Raw genomic sequence first — 22,207 nt, 5'->3', positions numbered from 1 at the left:
TGATTTTACCACAATTAAAAAAAATTTTAAAAGTTCTAAATAAACCTGCAAGGGCACATGACTTAGAGGTATGCAGAAAGAAAATAAAAAGACTCACAGGGTCTTGTTGAAAAATCTCTAATAGCCATTTTGGGCCTGAATGGCTATAATTTTTAAAATCTAAAGGCACTTTTTATATAATGTCCAGACCTAGAAATTCAGTAAAGGCAAAAATTGCTCTAAGAAAGTGTTTCCAAAGTACTATAAGTTGATTTTTTTTTTTTTTTTTTTTGGTGGCTGGCTGGTACAGGATATAAGTTGATTTTTTGCTTCAGGAAAAAATAGGGTAAAAATTTGGTCTGGCTGGTTATCTCAGTGGTTAGAGTGCCACCTTGTAACACCAAGGTCAAGGGTTTGGATCCCTGAACTGGCTGGTTGCCAAAAAAAAATTTTTTTTTTAAAAAAAAGATGACCAGTAAGGGGATCTTAACCCTTGACTTGGTGTTGTCAGCATCACACTCTCCGAAGTGAGTGAACCGGCCATCCCTATATGGGATCCGAACCCATGGCCTTGGTGTTATCAGCACCACACTCTCCTGAGTGAGCCACGAGCCAGCCCCCCCAATTTTTTTAACTAAGTAGATTTATTTTGTATTATCGTACATTCTTACATGACATAATAAAAGAAATTAGCCCCCCAAAGAAAATCAATATTCTTTGCCTTAAAAAGAAGGTAACCAATGATTAAACAAATAATGTTAATGATTTTTAGTTATGAAATTCTTTTTTTTTTTTTTTTTTAAAAGATGACCGGAAAGGGGATCTCAACCCTTGGCTTGGTGTTGTCAGCACCACGCTCAGCCAGTGAGCAAACCGGCCATCCCTATATAGGATCCGAACCCATGGCCTTGGTGTTATCAGCACCGCACTCTACCGAGTGAGCCACGGGCTGGCCTGTTATGAAATTCTCTTACCTGATAAAAGCTCTGAGCCTGGACCTGTTTTCTTAGTTAATAAGGGAGATCAGTAGGTATTAGGAGTTAAAGGCGGGCTAGCACTAAATTGAGACACTTTCCTTGAAAGAGAATTTAAAAGGACAACGATTTTCTCTCTCTGTGGTTAAGGTTGGATTAAAGGTTATATGATGCCAAGGTTATTTGATGTACCACCTGAATGTACCATGTTGTGGTGGGAGATGTTCTCCTCTTCTTCCTTAGTGATAGAATTCCATGAATTTTAGCTGGGCTCACAGTCACTCAGCTATGGACTACATTTCCCAGCTTCCCTTGCAGCTAGTTGTAGCCATGTGACTAAGCTGGGGCCAATAGGAGATGAGTAGAAGCAATGTGCTCCCCTTCTGATCTCGGCATTAACATACCAGATGTGCATTACTCCATCTTTTTTTTTCTCCTTCCCATAAGTTGGAATGAAGATATAGCAGAACTCTGATTTGACCTCATGCATGAGAATAAAACCATAGGGAATGGTGGAAAAATAAAATGAGAAGGAGATGGGTTTTTTCCTGAATGACTTGGAGCACAGGGTCACCCACCAGCCTGGATTACTCATCTGTGTTCTCTTATGTGAGGGAGAAATAAGCATGGAATCTTACGTAAGCCCTTGTACTCAGGGTGTGTTTGTTACAGCAGCTTTGCATGTATCATGTACTAATACACACACTTTTTTTTAATTGGAACGTATTGATTATATATATTTGTGGGGTATAGAGTTATATTTCAATATGTGTATACAATGTGTGATGATCCTATGCATATTCAGCATTGCAAAACTTAATCATTTCTTTGTGATGAGGACATTTGATCTCTCTTCTAGTAATTTGATAACATGCAGTAAGTTATTGTTAATTATAGATGCCTAGCTCAACTGTACATCAATAGAACTTATTTTCCTATCTAGCTGTTTTGTGTCAATTAGCTCTCCCTCTTCCCACCTCTAGTAACCACAGTGCTGCTCTCTCCTTCTGAAGGTTCAACTTATTTATTTATTTTTCAGCTCCCACATATGAGTGAGCACATGCAGTATTTCTCTTTCTGTACCTGGCTTATTTCACTTAACATAATTTTCTCCAAGCTCATCTGTGTTGCTGCAGATGCTAGAATTTCATTCTTTTTTTATGGCCGAGTAGTATTCCATTGTGTATATATACCACATTTTCTTCATCCAGTCATCTATTGTTGGACATTCAGGTTGGTTCCGTATTTTGTCTATTGTAAATAGAGCTGTGATGAACACGGGAATACAGGAATCCCTTTGATATGATGATTTCCATCCCTTTGGGTATATACCCAGTAGGGGGATTGCTGGATCATAAAGTAGACATATCTGTAATTGTTTGAGAAACCCCCATACTGTTTTCCATTATGGCTGTACTAATTTACAGTCCCACCAACAGTAATACACACATTTTGGAAAACTGTGGTCCTAACCAATTTCTCTAGAAGCAGAGGTTAAGGCAAGTGGGTTGTGAGGGTTGTTTTGTGTATCTAAATCATGCCTGTGGACAAGCTCTGTAAACCTCCCTAGTGCCATGTTCCCTAAACATCCTATTCTCGGGATGGAAATCAAACCCCACCTCCTTCCCTGCACCCCCCGAGGTCTGGCTTCTCCCCACCTGTCTTGGTTGCACTGTAGATGTTCTCAATAGGAAACACGGAACCCAGACCATACAGCAGGACTTTGGCCAGGGCAGGAATTAGTTGAGTGGTGGTGACCAGCACATTGACACAGTTGGGCCTGAGGACAAAGGAGAAGGCTATGGGTCAGAATTCAGAGGTACAAGAAGGCCAGGACTCCTCACCCTGCAGCATGAGCCTGGAGTTGGTGGGAATTCTGGTGGGGTGTGGAGATTCTGGCTAAATCGTCTTCGGGTGATAGGGCCCACAGATCCCCCAGCTATTCTTCTCTTTTAAGCCTGAAGCTCCTGACATTGAAATGTATTATTGGTGTAATACATTTCTTACTTAAAAAGCAAATGTGTATTACAAGGGCCGCACTCTTAAATAGCTGCAGGAGCCTGTAGGCAATGTAAATGAGTGATACGGAACAAGCGCAGGACAACAAGTGGGGACCGGGGTAAGCTGGAGAGCAAGTGCCAGTTCTCATCTTTTGAGAAAATCCAGAAGCTTGGAAACCTGCTGGGCCCTGATGAGTCTCTGAAGCTATTTGCTCAGCTATACTACAAGGTGTCCATTGTGCCCTGCACACCTAAGATTTGACAAACATCTGGAAAGTGTGCAAGAATGTGGGGAATCTAATTCCCCCAAGTGTGGAAATGGAGGAGCCACCACAGTCTCCTGGGAGAAAGTTCAGTGGCACAAAGGAAAATGGGGCTCCCACTTGCCGGGAATTGATGAGGTTTAGTGCCTTCAGGGAGTGGGTCAGCCAGAGGTCTGTCAGAGCTTCCAGCTCGGCTCTGAGCTGTAGCCAGGTCTCTCTTTTGGGAGCTCCTATCAAGCCTGTGAACAAAGGAAATAAAGATGTGGTCACCATTTTAGAAAGGTCTGGGGCTAGAGTTAGGGAAGAGGAGTCCAGCTACTGTTCCCTGAGGGTTCAAATTAGATGACACCCAAGGTCAACTTCAACCCAGCAGCCCCTTTAAATCTTATCCTGGGATTGACTGATTGATTGATCAGTCCATCCACTGACTGATCCATACATCCATCCACCCATCCATTCATTTGTATATCCATCCACCCAATTATCCATCCATCCATCCACCCATCCATCCATCCACCCACCCACCCATCCATCCACCCACCCACCCATCCATCCATCCATCTGCCCATCTACCCACCAACCCATCTACCTACCCATCCATCCATCCATCCATCCATCCATCCACCCACCCGTCCACCCATCTTTCCATCTATCCAGCCACCCATCTATCTGTCCATCCATCCATCCAAGAATTCAGGAGTGCCTTCTATGAGGGCACTTCAAAAAGTTAATGAAAAGATTTGTATTGTCTTTAAATTCTATTTTTCCACAAACTTTTTGAAGTACCCTCATACGTGCTCGATATTGTCATAGGCACTGAATACACAGAGATAAACAAAAGGTGCAGATTATAGAGCTTATGCTGTTATGGTGGAGGCAAAGAATTCATAAAATAAAAAATAATAATGACTAACATTTACTGAGTACTTACTATGTGTGGGGCCCTGTACTTTTAACATGATTTATTTAATTTCATTCTCACAGTGACCCTAGAGGTGGCCGCTATTTTTATTTCTATTTTTTAGGTGCAGAAACAGGCTTTGTGACTGACTGTTTTGCTCACCATGGGGACAGGCGTGGCACCCAGGCAGTTGACCTCCAGGACCCACTCTATGGATGTTTCTTCACCTGACTGGCATTCTCTCAGCCTTCGATGACCGTAAGATAAAGTTCAGACCCCACAGCATGATCCTGCCCCTACTTAGTGGCCAATCTCATCTCCTGCTACTGCCCTGATGTCCTTTCCTTCTGGGCCCAGTGGCCTACTCTTTGTTCCTTGAAACGCCAAGGGTGTTCCTGCCTCAGAGCCTTTGCACACCTCTTTTTAGAACCTAGACCCCTCTCGTGATCTCACCTACCCTTTTGCCTGGCTAAATCCTTCACACTCTGCATTTAGGCTTCATCTGAAATGTCATTTATTCTGGAAGGTCTACCTGATCCAGTCTGGAGGGACCAGATAGTTTATACTCTCCCAGCACACTGTGCCTCTTCTTCACAGCCCTCTCAGAACTATAATTTCAAATGCATCTGTGTGACTGTGTGTTTGGTGTCTGCCTCGGCCATGAAACTGTTGGGCAGGGACCAAGTTGGTCTTGTTCACCACCACAGCACCAGCCTCTGCAGCAGGAGCTGGCACGTGCTTGGTGCTGAGTCAATATTTGTTGAAGGAAGAACGAATTCACTGGAACAAAATCCTGCCTTGTGCCTGTGCTATTTTGACATCATCTTCTCCACATGCTCTGATACTGGACCTCAGCTGTCCATAATCCTCCCCGAGACCAGCAAGGCCCTGTGTGATATAGACACGCTGGCTGTTTCACCCCATCCCATACCACCTGCCCCTCGCTCCAGTGGCGCTGACCTTTATCTTCCTGAAACACATCAGATGCCTGTGGTCTTAGGGATTCTTCATTTGCTGTTTGTGGTAGACGCTGCTAGTTGCTTCCCACGATCCATTCTTCTCTTTAGTAATTAATAAAAATATAAAAAAATCTTCTCATCAGTAACATAACCCCTGATTTTTAGGTGGTTAAAAGGCTACATTCCTTGGCTTCTATCAGAGCTAGGTGTGGTTATGTGACTAAATAATTGGCCGATGAGAAGTGGAAGTGTCAGGCTTTTAGAAACTGTCAGAGAGGACAGAGGCCTGTACTTATTTGCGTCCTTCCTCCTTCCTGCTGGCTGAGATATTATGGCTGGAGCCTGAGCAGCCACTTTGAACCATGAGGTCGGAGCCATGGCCTGGGCATGGTGGAGCAACAAGATAGAGGGAGCCTGGGCTCCCAACACTGTGGAGTCCTTTGCCCGCTCTGGGATGCATACAGTGCTTGGATGTGAGAAAGAAAAAAATTTCTAGCTGGTTTAAACCATTGTTATTTTTTTTGTCTTCTTTTGGGTACTTTTAAATTTACACACACAGATGAATATAAGCCTAATAACAGGTTCACTCCTTCTCTGCCTGTACTGGTCATTCCCCAACTCAGGGCATCTGGTTGTCATCATTTAGAAGAAAGTCTTGCCTCCCCACTCCAGACTCTCCCTGCTGTATTCTTCTTTCTTATTTCCTTCATAGGTCTTATAGTTCTCTGAATTTGAAGTTATTTGTTCACTGGCTTATAGCCTGTCTCCTCCACTTGCTGAATAAACTCCTTGAGGATAGGGGTCTTGTGCCTTTTATTCACTTATGTATCCACAGACCGAGCCCTTGACAATGAACACATGAATTAATGAATGAGCTCCTTATTGCTCCACGAGTAAGGAGATTAGTCTATAAACTTTTTTTTTTTTTTTAAAAAGATGACTGGTAAGGGGATCTGACTTGGTGTTGTCAGCACCACGCTCAGCCAGTGAGCTAACTGGCCATCCCTATATAGGGATCTGAATCTGTGGCCTTGGTGTTATCAGCACCACACTCTCCCAGGTGAGCCACGGGCCGGCCTCTATAAACTCTTTGAAAGTACATGGCCTCTGGTTTTCCTTTTTCTCTGCACCCTCCCCACAGCCCCTTAGCCGGGGCCCTCAGTAACAGTACAAACTCACAAGCACACAGCACTTTATAGTGTACAAAGGGCTTCCCCATGCATGCAGCTTGCAAAGCTAGCTGGTCAGCCCTCCGACTTTGTTCCACGCAGGAAGGGTGCTTCATGCTGTGATTGCCCCTCCCCTAGGCTCCTGCCTCCACTGCTCAGCCTCCTTCCCACCTTTCCTAGTTAACAATGGCAGGACTTAAAAGTGCTTCTTCACGTCAGGCGCTGTTCTAAGCACTTCCCTGTGTGAATCTGCATTGTCCTGGCATTAACCCTACCAGAAGGACAGCATTGTGAGCCCCATTTTACACACGAGGAAGCTGAGCACAGAGAGGTCGAATAACCTGCTCGGGGTCACACAGGAAGTGGTAGAGGAAACTCAGGCAAAGGCCTCTGAATCCAGCCACTGCTTCGCAGATGTTGACTTGTTCAGCATTTTCTCTTTTCATCCTGTAGTTTGCAGATGTCTCTTTTCTGAACACACCTTCTAAAACCCCTGGGCTCCTGGGGTCTGTGGTGCCCCCAGGTTGCAGGCCGCAACCCTGCCCCTGGCTAGCTCTGTGATGCAGGAGCAGCTGGGGCGGGGAGTGTCTGGCATCCTGCCAGCTGTGGGCTCCTCGCTTGTTGACACTTTAGGTAATTTCCCCTCAGCTTATGAGAAAGCAAAGCAGCCTGACAAAGTCCTGGGCATCTCCTGGGCCTCAACGTGGATAGGGAGCAGGTGGCCTCCATTGGCCAACTCCACCCGTCTTCCCTACCCAAGCACGCCAGCTTCCCTCCTCTGTTGGTGCAGGGGTAGGTGAGCAAGCAGGGCTGGCCCTTCTGCAGTCGACAGACTTGCATGTGAGAGGCCACCCACCGAGTGTGGCCCCAAAGGGCAGAGGTGGTGGAGCCTGGGACTCTGCCGTGGCTCTTCCGCCTGGGCTGTGTAATGTGGGCAGGTTACTTAACCTCTCTGATCTCAGTTTCCACTTTCATAAACCATGGATGATAAAAGCATTTATCTTACAGGGATGTTGTGAGAAGTAAAGGAGCTATTACAAAACAGAGCCTGACATAGAATAAGTGCTCAGTAAACATTAGCAGTTGCCAGCACTACACTCAGCACATGAACTGCTTTAGGACTGTGGCCATGGATAAGACGGAAAATCTGTCCCAAAGAACTGATGGTCTAGCCAGGGAAAGCAGAAGACATAGGGGAACCCAGAAGACTCCCAAGCAAGACTGAAAGGAACTATGGTAAATGCTGGTGGTAAATGCTACCATTTATTGAGTGCCTGCTGTATACCAGACACAGAGTTGCGCTTTTCGTATGCATTGACAATAAACCTCTCGATAACCTAGGGAAGCAGAATGATTTTTATTCCCATTTCATAGACCTAGAAGCTGATGCTCAATGAGATTATGCATGTTGCCTAAAGCCACATAGCTAGAAAGTGGCAGAGCTGGGACTGGAAGCAGGTTCTGTCCACTTTGAGAACTGGGGCTCTCCTCTTTCTGGGAATGTAGGGAGGAAGCCCTAGAAGCTTTGGGGCCAATGTGTATATAGCAGACACTCTGAGCCATCTGCTCAAACCTTCCCTTATGGGCTAGTAGCTGGTTCCAAGCATTGTGACAACCAGGAAGACCCCCAAATGCCTCCTTGAGTGGGAGCAGTGTCACCTCCCATTAAGACCCCCTGGACATAGAAAAGTCCAGGAATTGTGCTCTATGGCCTGGCCATTGCTGAGCCAACCCTGCCTCCAGCCCCTTCCAGACTTCTTGCTCAGTGTGATGAACATACACTGTCCTGCAGCTGAAGCCGGTGGTTCTCATCTGGGCTGCACATCAGAACCCCCAAGGATCTCTATGAATCTTGATGACCAGGCTGCAGCCAGACCAAGAAAACGAGAAAAAGAAACTTCTCAGGTGGTTCCAAGACGAGCCAAGTTTGAGAACCAGCGACTTCTAGTGCTTCTTCGGCTTCGACACCTCCACACTCACCTGGGATCTGGTTAAATATGCAGATTCTGAGTCAGCTGCCTGGGACAGGGCCTGAGACGATGCATTTCTAACCAGCCTGGTGGTGATGCTATGTGGCAGGTTCAGGGACCACAATCTGGGCAGGGAAGGAAGCCTTCGGTCCTCAAACTGTGGCCAGCATCAGAATGGCCCAGAGGGCTTGTTCAAACCCAGATTTCAGGCCCTACCCCCAAGTTTCAGATTTGATAGGTCTGAGGTGGGGCCAGCGCATCTGCATTTCTAACCAGTTCTCAGGGGCCGCAGCTGCTGCTGGCCTGAGGACCACGCTCTGAGAGCCTCTGGCTGTGGGGAAGAGAACTCGGCCCCATGTGCCCCCATCGTGGCAGGGGGCGTAAACCGGGACATGACGTGTCTTCTATTCCTCAGCTTCCTCGCCCTCAGCGTGAGGTGATACAACACCAGTACCCATTCTGGAGGGTGGCATGAGGATCGCGTTCCATGAGCTGGAGCCTAGAGCCTCTCGGAAGAGTGCTGGCACCAGCAGGTGTGACCTGAGCAGCAGTGCCCTTCCCTCGGCCGGGGACCCCGGGGTGCCCTCCCCGGCCACTCACCGCCCACGTTGTCCCTGTAGGTGTTGTACATCTCCTTCACGCGCCGGTAGCGGAAGGCCAGTTTCCTCATCCAGTCCACGCCGCCGTGGACACCCGAGCCCAGGCACAGGTTGGCTCCTGGGGCCGAACTGTGGAACCCGTCGGCGGAGAAGTTGTAGGTGCTGCAGAGAGGACAGGGAGGGGACAGCGTTAATGCGGGAGCTGGGGCCATGGGTGGGCCTCAGGGCGTCCACAGGGGGCTGTGGACATGCATGTGGGGAGGAGCAGGACCATGGCTTTCATGAGTGTCCCAAAGAAGGGCGGTGGCTTTCCCTCTTGCCTGATCAGCACCCGTTTTCCTCTCTTTTGGCATCCAATAGCATCTTTAGTTTCTTTTGGGGAACTATGGCTGCCCCTGCACTCAGTGGCCAAGCCAGGGAAAGCCTGTCCTCCTTCCCCTTTAGAATTTGAAGCTGAAAGGGAATGCCACAAAAATGGTTGGAGCTGGTTTGTCTTGATAGAAGAGTCCAGAAGAAAATGTCAGTTAGTTCCTGCTACTTTGATCCCCAAATCTGCCCTGGTTCACACCCCTTCTAAGGCCTGGCTGCTCACTCTTTCTTCCATTCTGTGCACAACTCCAAGTCCTTCCACAGAAATTCCCTATTTTAATTTTATTTTTATTTGTTAAATTAGGCAGAGTCAATTACCCCATCGACTGGTGCTTTGCAGGTATAAACCCTGACCTTGAAAGAAGCATGTTAGGATAAGAAGTTCTACCTGTGGATTGGGACATTTCAGAAGTGACACAACGTTAATGACAGAAGTGGCAGCTGGGAGGAGGGGAAAGAGGAGGCGATTCACCTCCAACAGCAGGTGGAATGTGAGGATGGAAAAAGAAATGCTCAGTTCTCCGGGGATGCCATTTTCCTTCCTTCTACCAGTAGCTCTGCAGGTTAGCAAAGCCACAGGGGCCACACGTGCTGTAACAGTTATGATGTAATGCCACGAGGAAAACCTGGTGTGTATGTACAGTGTGACCAAGAGCCTCTAGGACAAACGGGAAGGTCTCTTCTGAGAAAAAAAGGGGTGGAAATCACGTCAGCATGGAAATCACGACAGCACCTGGGCTGTCTCAGGGTGTGGGTTTGGCTGATTTTTTTTTCTCTTCATATTATTTTGTTGTTTCTGCATTTTCTCTAATGAGTTGAAGAGCAGAATGAGAAAAAATTTATTTGTTGAAAAGATGAGACCCAAGAGGAATGAAATAACAGTTGGAAATTGTGTCTTAAGTACCTCCAGAGTGATGGCCCTGCTGCGGCCGACAGGAGGGAGTTTCCCGAGGGCGCAGCATCGGGTCTTTCTCCCTGTGGAGGGTGAGATGTGATGAGCACCAGGACACAGTGGAATGGGACGTGGTGCCCGTCACTCACCATTCTGCAGCTGGGCTCAGCCTTACTCTGAGCAGAGCCCAGGCCTTGCTGCCTGGATAGAAAACTCTTCCCAGGAAGAGGCTTTGGTGGTGACAGCAAAAACCCCTGCAGAATCCACAGAAATGCCTTGAGTGGTGTCACCAGCTCAACTGCTCATTTCACCTTGGGGGCTCCCTGGGGCAGGCCGGCCAGGTGGACCCTGGCCCTTATGACTCAATCCCAAAGGCCTCAGATGTAGGCCCCGGTGTTCTGTCCAGAGCAGGTTGTGTGGACAGTCACAGAGAAACACCGACAGGGCTGCAGAAGTTGTTCTTCAGGTGTCTTTAAATTCTTGCCCATTACTGGACCACAGAGCCTGCTGTTCAGGGAATATGTGTGTGCATATGTATATATGTACATATGTGTATATATGCATGTATAATGTGTATTTATGGATAAGTGTGTGCACGTGCATGTGTGTGCATACATGTGTCTACGTGCATATATGTGTATATATGCGTGTACATATGTAGTATAATGTATATATGGATGTGTGTGCCTATGTATATACGTGTGCATGTATGTATATGCATATATATGTGTATATATAAGAATGAGTGTATATATGTGTGTATACATGTCTGTATATAAATATTTGTATGTATATGTATATATGAGTGAGTGTAAATATGTATCTATGTGTGTATCTATTTGTGTATATATATACATACATATGTATATAGGCACAAATCTATATGTGTGTGTATACATATAACCCTATAATAATTATTTTTAAATTTTAATTTATTTTTTTATTGTACATGTTTATGGGGTACAGTCTGCTGTTTCAATACATGCATTTATTGCTTAATGATCTAATCAGAATAGTTAGCATATCTATCACCTAAATATTTATCATTTCTTTGTGGTTATAACATTCAAAATCTGGTTTTCTGGCTATCTTGAAATATATAATACAATAATATTGGCTATTGTCACCCTAGAGCTCCAGAACTTATTCTGCCTATCTAACTGTAACTTTGTGACTTTGTACCAGTCTACCAACTTTTTCCTTGTCCCCCCACCCCCTTCCTTTTCCCCACCTGTGGTAGCCGTTATTCTACTCTCTATTTCTCTTTTTATTTTTCTTAATTGACCCATGATAATCATATATATTTATGGAGTACAATATGACATTTAGGCGCATTCATACTGTGTGCAGTGATCATGTCAGTGTGGTAGTGCATCCATTTAATCTATAATTAATTTGGACTAGCACAATTATATTGCAGATCATTGCCTACTGTGATGGGACATTTCTGAAAACAGAAAAGTCTATAGATTTCAAGTGACACAGAGCTTTCAGTAAAACCTCAACTATTATAAAATTAGATTCCTTTCAAGAATACTACAGCGAATTTTTCTGCAGATACTCTGATGTTTCCTATCAGTCAAAAATACTTCAATTGTTATTCATGTGGAAGATGTCAAGGGTGTCAGTTTGTTAAAGGTAAAAATTGGAAACCATCTTTTTTTTCTGACTCAGTTTTGTTGTTTCTTCATTTTTTAGTGTATGGGAGTCAGGAAACTAAGAGTGGTGTAGATTCCTCTTGACTTTGCTTGACTTTGACCTCCTACTTGGCTGTGCAAGGGGTGTTAATATGCGCTGCTGAAGTTTACTTTACCAACCAAGGACAAGCAGGAGAGGGACCCAGAACCTGGAGGGTGATGCTCCGAAGGAGAAGCTGGAAGGCACAATCTTGGTTGCAGAAGAATGCCAAATAGGTTAAAAAGACTACATTCCGGGAAAACCTCTGAATGGGGTGCTCCATCTCACTCGGTGCTGTCTGCAGTTTCCCCAGTGTCAGAAGTTGCTGCCAGCTGAAGACACACTCAGAACAGTCAAGGTGCCCTTGGATGAAGCCAGAAAGGCTTTCTACTTTTTCCTATATCATCCAGGTCACGAAGTTGTCTTCCAGGGTAATTGAAACCCGCGTGGATATGTGGGGCATGGGGCGTGGGAATGGAAATTGAGGAGTGTGTGAGACGGAATGGGAGAGAACGTGCATTAACCTGTGTCACTTTGCATGGGCATTTGTGTGAGTGTGAGTGTATATAAAATCGGGGACACAAGTAAGTCATCATGCGAGAAAGTAGTTCGAGATGTTGGGAATATGGGTGATCATAGTTTTTCTTCTCTGCTGTTTATAGAATTGCTCAAATTTTTAAAAAGACCCATAGAGAATATATGCCTGTTCCAATAACTTGTTTGCACAAACGCTTCCCTTTCCCCACAAGAGATGCCAACGGGTTTATCACGCAGACATGCTGCTCAGCTTGCCCCTTGGGTGGTGAGCAGGGGTGAAGGAGAAATGAAATATATTCAGCTAGTAAAAGGGGGCAGACGTCTAATCGCAGGTGTAGACAGCCATTTATCAGGGACTCAGTCTGTGCTGAGCACTTTTCCAGCACATTCTTACCCCAATGACAAAGGGGCCATGGCTTTATCCCATCGCAGACCCTTGGCTCCAGAATCCACACTTTTCACCGCCATATAGTCCTCCTGTCCAGTGTAAGGATTCTCATCTTACTAGATGATTTATTCTTGAAAAACTGCATACTGACTATAAACTCAGAGGATACCCTGAGGAGATGCCTGGATGTTCTGTCAAGAGAGGGAGCCCCCCCGTGGAGCACAGGAAGAGGTGTCCAGGATGGACAGAGGCACTGTTAAGAGCTTGGGCCCTGGAGCTGGGCTGCCTGGATCTGAATCCTGCCTTCCCTACTTGCAGCTGTGTGAGTTTGGGCAGGTTGCATAACCTCTCTGTGCCTCACATTCCCCAGCAGTAAAATGGGAATGATGGTAAGAGCCTCCGCCTCCTGGGGCTACTGTGAAGTGCATGTAGGGTTCGGGACGGCACACGGCACAGAATAAGGGCTCCATGAAGACCAACTCTTACTGCTCCCTGAACAAAGCAAAGCAAAACAGGGCATCTGATGCCTGGTAGGTACTCAATAAACAGCTCTTGAACTAATTAAGTGGGGAATTTGGTTGCTAGGGGAGAAAACACTCTTGGACCGTGGGTTCTTGAAGAATTCTCTGAAGAATACTCAGAGGACTATTGTTCTCAATTCCAAGCCTGCTAGCCATGGGGGGGGGGACACTTCATAAAACTGGAGGAACCCCGGTCGCTCATCATCTTAAAAGGGAGAGTGGGTCCCAACGATGACTTCATGGAAAGGACACATTAACACTGATGTGGGGTTTATTGACTCCATAAATTGAGAAGCCCTGGCTGGCTCTGGGGCCTGGAAGGGATGTTCTGAATGGCTAATTAAAATGAAGTGGGCCTCTGCCCACCTGTCACTTCTGACTGTGCTGGGCTTTGAAAAGACTTGCAGGGCTCAGCAACAGAGACTTTGATTTCTGCTTTTGGAGTAAGTTAGGAGACACCTTGGAAGCAAGAACTAAGTGAAGTTACAATGACTGGTCTCTTAACCAAAACATTATTTGGTCTAATAATATTTTTGATGGGTCTAGAGGTGTTGAATTGTGACAGTTTTGGATAAGCACAGATTAACTATGGTTCCATTTTTATAAAGTTTTCCCAGGGGCAGGCTTGGAACATTCCAGCCACATTCTTCTGAAAGCTGTCTTGTTTTGAGCAGTTGGGTACCTGCTCGCTGGAAAATGTCCCCAGTTTTTCCCTAGAAACCAGGCACACCACTTATTCATTCAAGAAAATTTTTTTTAGAATCTTCTATATCAATTTTTATATGAAACAATAGATGTACGCTAATGAATACAATCACACCTTTGAAAAATGTATACCAAATTCTTAATGGTAGTGATTTTGGGAGGCGAGGTCAGGGGTGGTGTTTGAATTTTTACAGTATGCATGTATTACTTTAGTAAACAGGGGAAAAAAACCCTGGTGAGATAAACACAAGCAGAATTCAGTGATTTCAGGTGATGTGGAAGAGGTTGCAGGGTGGGGAGGTGGGGTTGTGATTTCTGAGTTCAAAGAGATGCACATCCCAGTTCTGGTAGAAGGCGGGCACGGCTTCTCCTGATAACCAGCCCTCCCCTCCTGCCCCACATTCTAGTGACAGATGACCTTGATAATCAACCAGTAAATCAAGGAGCGTTTTTGACACCCCACATTCCCACCTTAAATCTTGGCCATTGTCATCTGATGAGACGTCATCGACATGGATCTGGTCACAATCCTATGGACAATTTGACAAGAAGAGGAAAAGAGAAAGAAACGTGACTGGTTAGTCTGATGTAGCTTTTAAGAGCTGGCTCATAAGCTGAGGGTTTGCATGAGCACTGGACTGGGAGTCAGCAGTTTGGGTTCTAGTCTGGGCTTTGCCACTAAAGGCTAGATGTCCTCAGGTTACGTCTCATCCCCTCTTTTGCTTTGGTTTCCTTAAGAACGAGCAGTTTGGCTATAAGGAGGGGTGACCATATAATTTATCATCCAAACTGAGATAGTTTTGCAAGCAGAAGGGGATGCTATTAATATTACATTGGGGGGGATAGGTGCAAACTGGGACCTCAAGCCCCCCAGGTACTCCAGGACAGATGGTCACCCTAGCTATAAGGTGGAAGCCTTTGCCTTGCTCAAGGTGATTCCTCTGCTTGGAATCTCTTCTGCCTGCATCTGCATAGTGAGCCCTGTATTCTTCAAGTGTCAGCTTCCGGAGATGCACCTCCTATGTCCTATGATCTGTGATCATCACTTACTGAGCACTTACATGTGCAGGCACCATCCTGAGGGCTTGTGATTCAATGAACTCCAATCACATGCTGTTTTCCACTACCCATAAGCCTCCTGGTTTTCTTTGGGGAAACACCTCTCTCTGTGGTTGGGTTTGATGAAGGAAGGCACATGACCCAGGCTCAACCAATCGGAGGGACCCAGGATCCCTATGGCCACCATGACTGCTTCAGAGATGAGCGTGTGGTCTAAGGTGGGCCAATGAGAGTCAGCCCTGGGACTTGGGCTGGGACTTTTGGGAAGGAGGAGCTCTCCTTTCCCTGGGGCTGCGGAATGGTGGGCTTAAGTGTGGAGCTGCTGAGGAAAGTGGGTCTGAGAGCTGGAGAGAGGGATGCAGTCCCAATCACATAATACCCTTTGGATCTAGTCTCAGCTGAAGCTAGTCCATCCCTGACTGTGGTGGGCTGAATAATGGACCCCCAAAGATATTCAAGTCCTAATCCTTAGATCCTACGAATATGTTACTTTAAATGGCAAAAGGGACTCTGCAGTTGTAATTCAGTTAAAGATCTTGAGGTGGGGAGTTTATGGTTGATCATCACGGTGGGCCCTAAATGTAATCACAAGGGTCTTGTAAGAGAGAGGCAGAGAGAGATGTGACTATAGAGAAAAGAAGGTGATTGGAGTGATGTGCTTAGGTCAAGGAAGGGGCCACAAGCCAAGATACACAGGTGGCATTAGAATCCAAAAAAGGCAAAGAAACAGATTCTTCTCTCAGAGCCTCCAGACAAAATGAGCCTTGCTGATACTTTCAGTCCAGTGAAATTGACACGAGCTTCTGACCGCCAGGACTGTTAAGAGGATGCATTCGTGTTGTTTTAAGCCACTAAGCGTGTGGCAATTTGTTACAGCAGCCCTAGGAAATTAATACTCTGGCTTTTCAGTTTCAGCTAGTGGAGTTGGGTTTCTGTCACTTTGCAGCCAAGAGTCACGAGGGACGCAACACCCCCCACAGAACCTGCACTTGACCCACATTGCTGCTGCCAACTCTTCCTCCATCCTGAAGTACATTCGGATGATACGTTGATAAGGCAAAAACTGTGAGCGGCTGTGCCAGTCCCTGCGGTACTGGTTAAGGGCTCAGGCTCCGGGATCTGATCGCCTGGGTTGGGATCCGACCGCCTGGGTTTGGATCCTGAATCCAACCACTTCCCCCTGTGTGGTCTTGAGCAAGAGCAGAACCACATGAACCTCAAAGGTCTGACTGATAAACAGAGACTATAAGGAACTCTACTCCACAGGGTTAAGGTGAGAAGTGAGATGCTGCATTTAAAGCACCTAGTACAGTGCCTGGCACACAGTAGGTGCTGCATAAATGTTAGCTTTTATTATTATGTTACGATTTTAGACATTTTCCACATTTTGGTTGCAAGGTGATTTCAGGAGGCAGATACCTCTTTGCAAGCTCTGCTGGGGGAAAGAGAAGCACATGGGACTCTGAGAAAAAAACTGGTTGTGACATCTCTGGACTCTGGATGAGAGGACAGAAGCTGGAAGAAATGGGATTTTCAACATTTTGGGCAGATCTCTTTTTACACAAGGAAAGGGCTTGAATTTATCTTTGAGAATATGAGCTCTGCGGGGGGTGGGAGTGGGAAACCCCTGCCCTCATTAACCGTTTTTAAAGATGTGTAAAGGTAATCTTGTTACGGTAATGTTTAGGGAGACTGCTTTGGGGGCAGAGTTGGGGACAGTGGCATTTGGGGCAGCCTGGGTTGCTTTGAAGGGAGCTAGGCTGGACCTGGGAGAAGGGGTGAGTAGCAAGGGTGGTGTCGCTGCTAGTCCCTCTGTGGTCCCCTGAATAGGCTTTGGATTGGAAAAGGGTTTGCGGGAAGGTGAGGGTGGTTTCCAGAGTCTATGGCACACACTGGCCCAAGCACATCAGTTTGTGGCAGATGACAAATGTGACTTAGAGTCCAGAAGCTGCTGTTCTTGTCTCTGCATATGACCTTGCACCTCTGTGACCCAGGAACAGCACCCTGGGTGTGGGCAGCAGTGCGCCCTGATAGGCCTGGATATCAATGGCAGCAGGGAAGTCCCACCAAGTGGACCCCATGGGCAAACAGGAGTGGAGCAGATGGCAGAGAACATGGCAGACACTAAATGGTGACCTCAACTGAGAAACTTTGAGGAGTGGGGAAAAAACTGGGGAGACACTGAGTGACCACTCTTGAGCCAGCAGATATCTGGCTTATATCCAAACTTTTTCTGCTCCTTATTTCATATTTCCTTTATGTGTACCCAGTACTCTCCTCAATGGTTGTTGGTCTCAGGTATAACTTCTGCCCCCCTCCCCAAGAGGGAGCGTCCTTTCCTGAAGAAGTTGAGCACATTTAAAGAACCCAGAGCCATACTGTCCAGTATAGTAGCAATCAGCCACATGTGGTTATTTATAGTTACATTTAAATTAATTAAAATAAAATAAAAAATTCAGTTCCTTAGTCCTGTTTCAAGTGGTCAACAGCCACATGCAGCCAATGGCTACTGTACTGGACCGTGCAGATATTTCCATCACCACAGAAAATTCTATTGGACAGTGCTGCTCCAGAGGGATAAGGAAAACGCTTAAAATTTTTTCTTTGCAACAATGGCCAATATGTAACTCAGGTGATCTCCCCCCCCCTCCCCTCCCCTCCTTCATTTTGTTCCAACTCTCTCTCTCGCTCTCTGGATTTGCAGCTACTCTTGCAAATTTCCACACTCTGGCAATGTGGGGCTTGTATTCCTCCATCCTAACAATCACTGGAACTGAGCTGCAGCTGCCTCCTTTAGCCGGGGCATCCATCTGCAATTCCCCACAGTCTCTACTAGGCTTGCTTCACTTTACATTACCTGGTTGCTTGGCCTCTGTAGGCATGTGAGTTTGAGACCTCTGATCCATAGCCATCTCGCATAGATGGAAGGATCCCAGGACCAGCAATCCCAAAATGTTAATAAAAATTTCATTTAAAAGGCAACACTGACTTTACAGACCCAGGCGCAGAGGAAACAAAATTAACAGCAGATTTCCCCCAGTGTATTGCTTTGCCGAAATTGGAAAAACACCGCCCCAGGCCCCCCAGACCTTCCCTCAAGTTCCAAAGCCACTCTGGGGGTCACATGGGCTCACGCCCCTGGGCAGGGTTCCATGCGCTTTCCTTAATGTCAGTGGAAAGGTATTTGGGGAGGCTCTGTTTTTCTCATTTGCAAGGGGATTGTTGGGGCGCTAAAGTGTGACAACAGTAGCGATCACATTTCGGACTTAATAAAATACCATGACGCTCTGCTAGACGCTACCTCATACTCCACCAGCTGACCTGGATCAAGTTACCCCCGAGCCAGCAACAAGGGGAGCTGGACAACGCAGAGGACAGGAGGACTTTTGGGGAAGAGAATCCCATTTCTGCTGTCCCTCTCCAAGTTATGGGGGCAGGCCTTTAAGAAGGAGGGGAGACTTGTCCCCATGGACCGCAGGGCGCTTTTGACCCCACACCTGGGTCAAAGTGTGGCTATCCTGGGGGGGGGTCCCAGTTGGCAAAGACAGAGGGAGGGTTTCCATGGCCTTACCACAGGTGAGGCTGAGTGGGGCTGAGGGCCAGGCCCCAGTGTCATACCTGCTTCAAAAAAGTTTCACTTTCTGACCAAAGAAACACCTGCAAAGAGCCTTGTGCAAGGATGTCCATCAGCCCAGTGAGAAACTGGAAAGCATCTAAAGTCCCCTGATTGCATCATAGCCAAATAAAATGTGGTATATCCATTCAGTGGAATCCTACCGAGCTGTCCAGAAGAATGAGGTAGATTTTTATGATAGCATGTGGAAATGTTTCCAGGACATCCTACAGTGTGAAAGAAGTAGACTAAAGACTGACACATCAGTATGATGCACGTATATATTTATAAAAACCCATTAAAATATGAGATATTTTATATGATATATACATTTATAACTGGAAAAAGAAAGCTCTAGAAGCTCACTCATCTGGATGGAAGGAGCAGTCCCTTTGGGAAGGCACTGGGGTTATGCTAGGGGTCAAAGGAAGCTTTATCCTTCTTAAAATGCTTTTTTTAAAAAATGAGGATAATGTGTATATGTATTGCTTTTGAAAAAAATAATTAAAAATATCTCACGTGGGCAGGAGATAAGATCTAACATTGAACAGCAGCTAACATTTATTAAGTGCTTCCAGTGTGCCAAGGACTGTGCTCAGCACGTTACATATATTAAGGGGGAAACTACCGTTATGCAGGAGAAAATCAGGCAGAGAGAGGTGCAGGAACATGCCTGTTAGGGGTTGAATTGTATCCCCCGAAAGACGTTGAAGTCCTAACCCCCAGTACCTGTAAATGTCAGCTTATTTGGAAATAGGGTCTTTGCAGATGTCACATTAAGATGAGGTCATTTGGGTGAGCCCTAATCCAATATGACTGGCATCCTTATAAAAAAGGGAAATTTGGACACAGACACGTGCAGAGGAAGAAAGCCATGTGATGATGAGGACAGACAGAGATGAGTGACACATCCACAAGCCAAGGAACATCTGAGACCAGCAGGAGCTGGGAGAGAGGCAAGGAACAGATTCTCAGAGCCCTCAGAGAAGGAACTAACCTTGACCTTGAACCAGCCCTCAGAACCCACCAACCTCTACCAATCTCCAGAACTGTGAGACAGTAAGTTCCTGTTGTCCCTGTACCCAGTCTGTGGTACTCTGTTATGGCAACCCCAGCAGACTGATGCAACGCTCAAGGGGAGGGGGAGGAGGAGCCAGCACCTGAACCCAAGAGGCCATCTGGCTTCTGAGCCTGTGCTCACGAAGATCCACCCATCGAGGGCTATGTACACACCTGCCATGCGCCCAGCACTGCCTGCATCTTGGAGTCATCCCCGACTCCTTGTGTTCTCTCATATCCCACCACCGATCCGTCAGCAAACCCTACTCACTCTCCCTTCAACATACACCCCCAATTTGGCCATCCTCACCTCTTCCACTGCTCCCACTGTGGTCCAAACCATTATCACCTCCCACCTAGACCAGAGGTTGGTAAACTATGACCCATGGGCCAAATCTGGCCTGTTGCCTGTTTGTGTAAATAAGTTTTATTGGAACACAGCCAGGTCCATTCACTTACACACTGACTATGGCTGCTTTTGTGCTACTGCAGGAGAACTGATAGGTTGAGACAGAAATCAGGCAGCCTGCAAAGCCTAAAACATCTATCTGGCCCTTTACAGAAGGAATGTACTGACCCCTGGCCTAGACTACTGTAGTCACCTTCTCATTCTCCCTGCCCTCACCCTTGCCTACTCCCCACCCTCCTACCCTCATCTCCATCTAGCAGCCAGAGGGATCCTGTTAAGCCCTAAGTCAGGTCATGTCCCTTCCATGCTCAAAACCCCACAATGGATCCCACCTTCCTCCAAGTAGAAGCATCGTCCTCATGCTGACCCCTGGCCCCACGCTGTCTGCATAGCCTCCTTGACCTCATCTTTTCCTGCATTGCAGACATGGCGGCCTCCTGCTGTTCCTTCAACAAGCAGCACACTGTTGCCACAGGGCCTTTGCATTTCCTGCTCCTTCTGCTTTGACTGCCTTTCTTTTCTCTTTCCATCTGCCAAAAGCCTGCAAGAGACTTTGTTGATGTCATCTCCTTTGTAAAAACTCCCCCAACCCCACTGCAAATCAGGCTGAATGACTTCTATCTTGTTTCCCCACTTTGTGGGGCCTCTAGGACTAACCTAGGCCTGATGTAATAGCTGTTTTCTTCTTTCATCCATCCACTACACTGGGCAACTCTGAAGGTGGTGCCCATTTTTACTCCTTTTTGCAGGGCTGGATGGTAGGGCAGTTAAAAGCACAGACTTGGGCCTGGGTTCCAATTCTGGCTCTGCTACTTACTAATGGAAGGACCTTGGACAAGGTATTGAGCCTCCCTGAGCCTCAGCTTTCCCATCTCTAATTGAGCTACTGAACAGTACCTACCTTGCAGGGTACTGTAAAGATTAAATGAGTCAATACGGGTGAAGCACTTTGCAAAATGCCTTGCTGTAGAAAATGCCACATACACAATTTACGATACTTGTTGATATTATTAACATTTTGAATTCTATAGGCCCAAACTGTGTCTGGCACAGTGATGGTCACATTGAGTTGAGCTCACTATTGAGAGAGGCTCAATTTAAAAGCAAAGCAGAAAGCAACGTTCCTCAGGCCGAACTCTGTGACAGGTCAGGATGCTGTACATTAATTCATCACAGGGGACGGTGGAAGAAGGGAAGAATGGGGTAGAGACATTTAGATTCACACTTCCTTGACACTAGAGCCAGCATTCAAATGCACCCCTCGGCTCCAATACCAGCCCTGCCATTACTAGGTGTAAGATCTTGGGCAAGTCGCTTAACATCTCTGAGTCTTCAGTTTTTTTTAAAAAAATACACTTTTTATTTTAGAATAGTTTGAGATTTACAGTAAAGTTGCAAACGATAGCACAGAGAGTTCCCATGTACCCCACACCCAGTTCTGCCTATAGTTGCTACATGTGCCATAACTAACAAATATTGCTACATTATTATTAATTAATGTTAATTCTTTATTCATATTTCCTTAGTTTTCCCCTAACGTCCTTTTTATGTCACAGGATCCCATCCAGGATACCACATGACATTTTGTTGTCGTGTCTCCTTAGGTTCCTCTGGGCTGAGACAGTTTCTTAGACTCTTCTTGCTTTTGATGACAGTTTAAAGGAATACTGGTCAGGCTCTTTGTAGAACAGTTCTCAACTAGGCTTGGTCTGCTGTTTTTCTCATGGTTAGATGGGTTAACACGTTTTGGTGAGGAAGATCATGGAAGTAAAGTGCCACTCTCATCACATCGTATCAAGGGTATATACTATTAATATGACTTATCACTGCTGATGTTGAGTTTGATCACCTGGCTCAGGTAGTGTTCGCCAGGTCTCCCCACTGTAAAGTTACTCCTTCCCCCCTTCTATATATTGTACTCTTTAGAAGGAAGTTACTATGCATAGCTCACACTGAGGGTGTAGAATCTGCATAAATTATCTGGAATTGTTTTGCATGAGAGATTAGTCTATTCACCCTTATTTATTTATACAATCATTTACCTGTATCAGTATGGGCTTATGGATATTTATTTTATACTTTGGTTTAGAATCCAATACTACGTTGTTTATTTTGTTACTCAAATTATCCCAGCTTTGGCCATTGGGAACTCCTTCAGTTGCGT

The 22,207-nt window shown here is 46.1% G+C and overlaps 2 protein-coding genes across 6 annotated transcripts in view; one reads left to right on the top strand and one right to left on the bottom strand.

Annotated features, from left to right (window-relative positions):
* ZMYND8 (zinc finger MYND-type containing 8) overlaps positions 1-4,293 on the top strand; it is a 143,153-nt gene extending 138,860 nt beyond the window's left edge. Inside the window, exon 21 of the mRNA XM_063076173.1 lies at positions 4,242-4,293. Within this exon, the coding sequence (XP_062932243.1) occupies positions 4,242-4,262 (21 nt within the window). The 3' untranslated portion in view covers positions 4,263-4,293. The remainder of the gene's footprint in view (positions 1-4,241) is intronic.
* EYA2 (EYA transcriptional coactivator and phosphatase 2) overlaps positions 1-22,207 on the bottom strand; it is a 272,105-nt gene that overhangs the window by 8,549 nt on the left and 241,349 nt on the right. For all 5 annotated transcript variants that reach the window (XM_063076219.1, XM_063076213.1, XM_063076199.1 and 2 more), the window contains 4 exons: positions 14,375-14,433; positions 8,816-8,976; positions 3,341-3,455; positions 2,612-2,733 (listed from right to left, as the gene is read on the bottom strand). In XM_063076219.1, the coding sequence (XP_062932289.1) occupies positions 2,612-2,733; positions 3,341-3,455; positions 8,816-8,976; positions 14,375-14,433 (457 nt within the window). The remainder of the gene's footprint in view (positions 1-2,611; positions 2,734-3,340; positions 3,456-8,815; positions 8,977-14,374; positions 14,434-22,207) is intronic.

The sequence above is a fragment of the Cynocephalus volans genome, chromosome 1, assembly GCF_027409185.1.
Source record: "Cynocephalus volans isolate mCynVol1 chromosome 1, mCynVol1.pri, whole genome shotgun sequence".
In the NCBI taxonomy this organism is placed as follows: domain Eukaryota; kingdom Metazoa; phylum Chordata; class Mammalia; order Dermoptera; family Cynocephalidae; genus Cynocephalus; species Cynocephalus volans.
This window is presented reverse-complemented; position numbering and strand designations above follow the sequence as displayed.